Genomic DNA, 7,761 nt, shown 5'->3' on the forward strand with positions numbered 1-7,761 from the left:
AGAAGCGGATCAAGCACGCGTGCACTGACCAGACCCACGCGGCTCAAGCGCACACGTGTGCCTGGATCAGGCATGTACACATTCTGCCCCCCCCGATCAGGAGCGCGCATGCATGGATCTGGCCCACGCATGCACACGCACAAACGCGGCACACGTGTGCACCCGCCTGTGCATCAGCCACAGGGATTGCGCACACGGCGCAAATCAGGTGCACGCAGACGTGCATGGATCAGGCATGCATGTGTGCACACACACGCACGTGTGCAGATCAGGCCCCCCCATTCCCACACCAGCCCCCCATCTCTACCCCCCCTGCACCCCCAAACCATGCTGGGGGGGGATGGGGGGACGCCCCTCACCGTGGTGCCAGCGGGCTGCAGCTGCAGGATGACGGCAGAGGTGTGCTGGAACTTGCGGGGGGCAGCGTGGCAGCTGGGGTGGCCGTTGGGGGGGCCGCCCTCGCCCCCAGTTCCTTGGGGGACCCCCGCTTTGGGTTGGGGGGCCGGGCCGGGGCTGGCAGGGGGAAGGGGCTGGAGTTGGGGGGCGGAGGGGGGGCCCGGGGGGGGCTGCCCACGTGGTGCCAGCTGCTGCTGCTGGATGACAAATTGCTGCTGCTGCGGCTGCGGCTGCATCGGCTTCGGCGGCTGCTGCAGGAACTGGGGGGGCTGCAGCGGGGCGTAGGCTGCGGGGACAACGATGGGGGACAGGGACCCCTCCCTCGTCACCAGCACCTCAGCCCCAATAGAGCCTACCTCCAGGATCCTCCCCCCTCCCTGAGGCTGCTCCTCACTCTAGCATCTGTTCACTGTGGTGCCTACTGACAACCAACTTTACCAGCTCCCGCTGCTGCTGCAGGAGGAAGCTGGGCTCAGGCTGTCCCAGGCGGGGATCCCCCATTTTGGGAGCCACACCAGCACAGCATCCCCAGGCTCTGTCACCCTGTGGGGTCCCCTGGCCCACACCCTCACTGGTCTAGCCCCATGCAAAGGCTCACCCCACGAGGCCCTGGGACTCTGTGGGTGCTGCAGGTGCTAAGACCCTCCCAGGTAGGGCCCCTGAGGGGGTGTGTGGACACACAAGGTCCCAAACACAGGCAATGTACAGGAAACACCAGTGCGGGCCACCGTTAGGTCTCAGAGTGAATGCGCCACAGGCTGCTCAGCTGAGAGCTGCGCCCACCCTGCTCACCTCACCCCGACTTTCTGAGCACCTGAGGCGGTGGCAACGCACCCCTGAAGTGCATATACGGGGCTGCTGGTGCCATGTACAGGCAAGAAAACCATCGTTAGGTTTCAGAGTGAACACCTCACCCCATGACTCCCCCAGCACCCATGGGTACCCCCGTCATGGCACAGCACCTTACCTGGGGTGACGAGAGGGTGGGCGGCAGCGGGGGGCGGCAGCGCGGGCCAGGGGGTGGGCGCGGGCGTCGGGACCCTCGGCTTTTTTGAGGTGCTCGGCTGGGGGGTCGGGTGGGGGACCCCGGGGGGGGCCCGCCCGGGGCGGGGGGCCGCCGGGGGGCTTCATGGCCAGGGCGGGGAGGTGAGGGCCGGTGGGGCGCAGGGCCAGGCTGTGCACCTGCAACGGCAGCGGGTCAGGGGAGTCCCAGGGTGTGGGGGGGGATTTGGGGGGGGCTGGCCGAGGGGGTGGGAGCATTGGGGGGCTCACCTGGGGGGTGGCAGGTGGCGGGGCGGGCGGTGGTGCCGGCGGTGGTGCCGGTGCGGGGCTCTCGGGCCGGACGGCGCTGACGGGGCCCGTAGGCGTAAAGATGAGCTGGGGGGGAGACAGAGAATGGGTGCGTGGCCCCCGATGCGGCGGAGGGGGGAGGGTGGCACCCTACGTGTGTGTCCCCCACGTCCCTGTGGGGTGGCACACAGGTAGGATGGCGGGTGGGGTGACATGCGTGTCCTCAGGGCCCTCCGGCGTGGCAGTGCCCTCCCTGTCCCTTGGGTGGACCCCAGCACCAGGAGGGGTGCAGGGGACAGGCACTCTATAGAGTGTGGGCACCCCCAGCATGGCAGAGGACACCCTATAGGGTCCCAACTCCCCCCCTAAGCCAAAGGGCACCCCCCAGCTCCTGGCAACGTCAGGAGTGGGACAACGGGCACCCCACGGGGCCCAGCCACCCCATAGCAGTGAGACGATGGGCAGCCTATGGGTCTGGGCACCCCACAGCAGAGCAACGGGCACTCTACAGGGTCAGGGACCCTATAGGGTCCTGGCTGTCCTGCAGCAGGACCATGGGCACCCAATGGGTCCCGGGCACCCCACAGCTGGATGACGGGCACCCCATGGGTCCTGGCCACCCCCCTGCACGATGATGGGCACCCTACAAGTCCCAGCCATCCCACAGCAGAGCAATGGGCACCCTACAGAGTCAGGGACCCTATAAGGTCTTAGCCACCCCACAGTGGGACAACAGGCACCCCACAATTCCTGGCCACCCCACAGCAGGACGATGAGCGCCCCACGGATCCCAGCCACCCCACAGCGCCGTGGGGCAGGGCGCTGCCAGGCATGACGGTGGCCCCTTTACCATCTGCGCCCGCAGGTACATCTGGGCCTGGCTGGCGGTGAGGGCGGGTGAGGCGGCGTTGCCCAGCAGCACAGCCTGCTGCGCGATGCCCGAGGCCCCGGGGGGTGACGCTCTGTGCCCGGTTCAGGAGCTGCGCGGCCGCCGGCGACGTCGCCAGGTTGATCTGCAACGGGGCAGAAGGAGAAGGCCGGGGTGCTGCGCCGGATCGGTGGGTAGGCGACAGCGGGACGGGTGCCGGAGAGGACAGGGGACTCACTGTGGGTTGCTGCGTCGGTGCCGGCTGGGCGCCGTTACCACCTGAAGAGCCGCTTTGCCTGTTTGCCGCCAGGCTCGCCTGGGGAGAAGAGCCAAGCGTCACCTGTGTCCCTCACCGCAGCACCTATGGGTGCCCCTGGGGTGGTGTCCCGTACCTGCTGGACGGCGGCCAGGCTCTGGAGCTGGGCGCTGGTGAGGTGCTGCTGCTGGAGCGCGGCCGTCTGCAGCATCAGGTGCTGCTGCTGCGCCGCGTACATCTGCTGCAGGTACTGTGCCGCCGTGTTGGGCTGCCGGTGCAGCGCTTGCTGGATCACCTTTTTGTGGGGTGCAAACATGTCCCCGGGCTGCACCGCAATCCCAAAACGCCGCCCCCCCGACTTCCAGCCCTGAATCCCATGCCAAAATATCATACCTGGACGGTTTGGCGGTCGGGGATGCCGCTGTAGACGGAGATCTGGGGACCGGGTGGGCGGGCGGTGCCGGTGCTGCTGGGAGTCGTGGCGGTGCCGCCGGCGCTGCTGGAGGGCGGAGGTGCCGGGAGCTGCTCGTTCTCCATGGCGGTTTGCCGGGGCGCTGCGAGGTGGTGGGGGTCAGGCTAGAGCTGGGGCGGGGGGGTGGGGGAGAAAGGGTGAGAGGAGGCACCCCGCGGCATCCAAAGTTGGCACCCAATGTCTGCTCCAAGGCTCGGAGCAGGGAGGCTGCGGCTGTGACTCCCCCCTCCCCTGATATGGAGGAGGAGGAGGATGGCAGGATGGAGGAGGGATGGCGGGAGGCCCCATGGTTCACCCTCCCCTGCCAAAGAGGGGGCCCCTCTGGGGCGAAGGGGGCCAGGGCCGCCATCCTGCCCCGGGTGCTGAGGGAGGGGCTGGGGCGGGAGGAGCCCCCAGTGCAGGGGGAGCTAGGGAAAGGGAGGATGGATGGAAGGAAGGACAGACAGAAGGATGGACAGAGGTAGGGAAGGGATGATGGGAGGGAGGGACGGACAGAAGGACGGGGGAAAGGGAAGGACAGAAGGATGGATGGCTGGAAGGAAGGGAGAGACGGAGGTAAGGATGCAGGGACGGACAGAAGGACGGATGGGAGGAGGAGAGGGACGAAGGGACGGATGGACAGAAGGAAATGAGGGAAGTGGGAAAGGGACAAAGGACAGGAGGGACTGACAGAAGGACGGACGGGACAGAAGGAAGTAGGAAAGGGACGGAAGGAAGCAGAGAGAGGGAGGGAGCAAGGGAGGGAGGGAGGGAGGGACGGATGGAAGTAGGAAAGGACAGACAGAAGGATGGACGGAAGTAGGAAAGGCATGAAGGGAAGGATGGAAGGAGGGACAGAATGCCACAGGAGGAGGAAAGGGATGGACGGAAGGATGGATAGAAAGGGAGGGAAGGACGGACAGAGGAAAGGGATGGATGGAAGGATGGGCGGAAAGAGGAACAGATGGAAGGAGGGAGGGAAGGGACCAAGGGATGGAGGGAAGGATGGACAGACGGAAGGAAGAAGAGGGACGAATGGATGGAAGGAAGGGGATGGACAGATGGAACGAAGGACAGGCAGATGGGAGGAGGACAGGGACAGAGGGAGGGGTGCTGTGGAGGGTGCAGGGGAGGTTGCGGGCAGCACTACCATCACCACCGTCACCGTGGTGGCCGTGAGGCTCTGCAGTCACCAACAGCCACTCATGGCCACTGGGCTCCAGTGGCCCCGTGTGCACCAAGGGACCTTGGGTCACCTGCCCATGACACCTGCCCCTGCCGAGACCCTGCGCTGCCAGGCGGTGGGTGCCACTGCATGGGTGCCACCATGACGGGTGCCACCATGACGGGTGCCACCATGACGGGTGCCACCATGGCAGGACCAGGGACAGCAGTGTGGGGCACTGCAGACCATGGACAGCGGCCACGGCGGGTGGCCTTGGTGGCCACGGTGGGTGGTCATGGTGGCCATGCCACAGCACGGCCCCACCAAACCACCTCCAGCCTCAGCATGGCACCCAAGGGACGTGGCAGTGGTGATGTCCCCGGCCTCGGTGGCCCGTGGGGTTGTGTCCCCTGAGGATGTCGCTGCCCCGAAGCATGGGGTGAGATGTGCATGTGTCTGTGGGGGTGGCAGCACACGTCCCCACCGCTCCTCCGTGTGGCCCGTGACACTTCCCAGCCTCGGGTCTGCCTGCCGGCACATGTCCACCACGAGCCAGAGGAATTTTGGGAAGTGCTTTTCCCCACTGAGTGGCCACGGATCCGGTTTTTCCCCCCGGAAGAGCGTGGTGGCATCAGGGTGACACGGGGCCACCACGGTGACTGACACGAAGGAACCGTGCCAGGTCCACCCAGAGCCAAAATCTTCCCAGGAAGAACAGGGCGCAGTGAGCCCATGGCAGCTCCCACCATCCACCTGCCATGGGTTCAAGACCTGCCCGCCCCCCGTGGACTTTGGGGTGTCAGATGGGGGCACCTCGCTTTTGAGCCAGAGGTGACAGAGGAAACGCACTTCCAACCCCCGCAAACCCCCCAAAAACCATTAAACCCACCCAAAATGAAAAATAAAAGGGAAGAATTCTGGCACTGCCAGGTGATGCAGGACCCAGCACAGGTAGGGGGTGTGGGGGGGTCCCCCAGCCAGCACAGGGAGGAGCTGCGGACCTGGAACCCCTGAGCTGAGCCCCAAATGGGGGTGCAAAATAATGGGGGGGGGAAATCATAGCGAGGGTGGGATGAAATGGGGGGGGGCAGATATAAAAGAGGGGAGAGAAGATATCGGGGGGGCAGATATAATGGGGGGGCAGACAGAACAGTAAGCAGTAGAGTATGACAGTGGGGGATGGGAAATAATAGTAAGGGGGTGAAATATCAGAAAAGGCGGTGCAAGATGATGGGAGGGGATATGGGGGGAGAATGCTAGTGGGGGGCTGGGATGTGGTAGTAAGCAGTGAAACATGATGGTGGGGGGTGGAAGGTGATAATAAGGGGGTGCAGAACCTGGGGGGGGGCACAAGATGATGGGGAGGGGGCAGAAAACACGAGTGGGGCTGGGATATAACGGGGGGGGTCTAAAGTGGGGGCAGGGAACGGCGGGGGGACACGGACACTGGTGGGGTCTGAGCCGGGCCCGGCTGGGTAAACTGAGGCACGGCGGGTCCCGGGGCGCATGCGCGGCGCGGCCCCCCCCACCATCACCCCCCCCCCCGCCGCCTCAGTCCCCCCCTCCTCTCCCCCCTCCTCGCCCCCCCCCCCCCGCCCCGGCCCCGGCCCCGGCCCGGCCCAGACAAAGCCGCCGGGGCCCGGTAGCGGCGGCAACGCGCGGTACCTGCGGCCCGGGCGGAACGGCTCCCGCCGGCCACGGCCATGGCCCAGGCGCCTCCGGGGGCGGGCGGGGGGCGGAGAGGGGGAGTCCCGGTGCCGGTGCCGGTACCGGCGGGGCCGGGCCCGCGGCCGCTCCCTCCTCCCTCAGGCGGCGGCGCGGCGGCCCGATGCCATAACTCATTTGCATTCCTCCGCGCGTCACGTGGGACGGACGGCCAATCAGCGCCCCGCCCGCCCCGACGGACACGCCCAGCGAGCCCCGCGCCCGCCGCGACGGCGGCCGCCGCTCGCGCTCGCCATGGCAACGTGGGGAGGGGAGGGGAGGGGAGGGAGGGGGGTCGTCGTGGCAACGGGGAGGGGAGGGGAGGGGAAGGGGGGGGCAACCCCGGCGCCCGCCCCGGGCTGCGGGTGCGCCCCGGGGGGGGACCGGTACCGGCGGGATGCTGAACCGGGGGGGTGGCGGCACCGGTCCCCGGTACTGCTTGGGATCAGCCGGGGGTGCTCCCGGTGCCGGTATCGGCGGGATGCTGAACCGGGGGGGGGGGGGGTGGCACCGGTCCCCGGTGCTTCCTGGGGTCACCGCGGGGTGTCCGGTGCCGGTACCGGCGGGATGCTGCACCGGGGGGGTGGCGGCACCGGTCCCCGTGTCCCCCCCGGTCCTGCTCCCGTGCCCGTGTCCCCACCGCTGAGTGCTGTCCCCCTGAGGTCCCCCCAGTTTCCCGCAGGGACGATGCTGCCGGCGGGGACGTTATTTGGGTTTTGGGTACCGAAATTTGGGCCGTTAATCGCCCCTCATTAGCCGCCGGCTAATGAACACCAAAACCTGCAGCCCCCAGGCAGGCAGGTAACCCCCAAATTTTTCCGGGGGGGGCTGGATGGAGCCGGAGGTCAGTGGGTTCAGCCCCGGTTTTCCGAGTCCCCGGGGCAGGAGCTGGACTTCGGACCCAGCCGGCCGGCAGCCAGCGGGGAAATCCATCCGGGAGGGTGAACGGTGCCGGCCGGGGGGGGCCGGGGGGGCCACGAGCTCGGCCATGGCACCCCGGCATGGGAAATAAAAATATCTGCTCTTGAAGGGCTCCAGGGATTTGCAGTGGGGCCTGGGGGGGGTTGTAACAGGGCTTGTGGGTTTGCAGTGGGGGCTAGTGGGTTTGCAGTGGGGCTTGGGAGTTTGTAGTGGGGCCTGTGGGTTTGCAGTGGGGGCTAGTGGGTTTGCAGTGGGGCTTGGGAGTTTGTAGTGGGGCCTGTGGGTTTGCAGTGGGGCCGGTGGGTTTGTAACAGGGCTTGGGGCTTTGCAATGGGGCCAGTGGGTTTGTAACGGGGCTTGTGGGTTTGCAGTGGGGGCTAGTGGGTTTGCAGGGGGACCCGTGGGCTTGCAGTGGGGGCCTGGGGGTTTGCGATGGGGCCTGTGGGTTTGCAACAGGGCTTGTGGGTTTGCAGTGGGGGCTAGTGGGTTTGCAACGGGGACTTGTGGGTTTCCACATGGTACTCAAGGATTTGCGAAGGGGGCTCAAGGATTTGCGCCTGGGCCGTGAGGATTCGTAGAGAGGACCCAAGGATTTGCGGAAGGGGCTCGTGGGGTCTGCGCAGGGCACTCGAGGAATTGCAGGGGGGGGCTCGTGAGTTTGCAGCTGGGGGGAGCAGCCCCGAGTGGGGCTGACCCCCCATGACAGTTCC

At 67.0% G+C, this 7,761-nt stretch overlaps 1 protein-coding gene across 1 annotated transcript; it reads right to left on the bottom strand.

The window, feature by feature from the left end:
• Positions 1 to 173: 173 nt before the first annotated feature.
• Positions 174 to 6,278, bottom strand: LOC128143755 (polyhomeotic-like protein 2). The gene is given in 10 exon segments (XM_052791387.1): positions 174 to 682; positions 1,364 to 1,395; positions 1,397 to 1,578; positions 1,669 to 1,773; positions 2,537 to 2,638; positions 2,640 to 2,699; positions 2,793 to 2,870; positions 2,947 to 3,105; positions 3,204 to 3,392; positions 6,092 to 6,278. Coding segments are annotated over 9 exon segments (1,371 nt in total). The 5' UTR covers positions 3,348 to 3,392; positions 6,092 to 6,278.
• Between the last annotated feature and the right edge of the window lie 1,483 nt (positions 6,279 to 7,761).

Source organism: Harpia harpyja, chromosome 7 (genome assembly GCF_026419915.1).
Source record: "Harpia harpyja isolate bHarHar1 chromosome 7, bHarHar1 primary haplotype, whole genome shotgun sequence".
In the NCBI taxonomy this organism is placed as follows: domain Eukaryota; kingdom Metazoa; phylum Chordata; class Aves; order Accipitriformes; family Accipitridae; genus Harpia; species Harpia harpyja.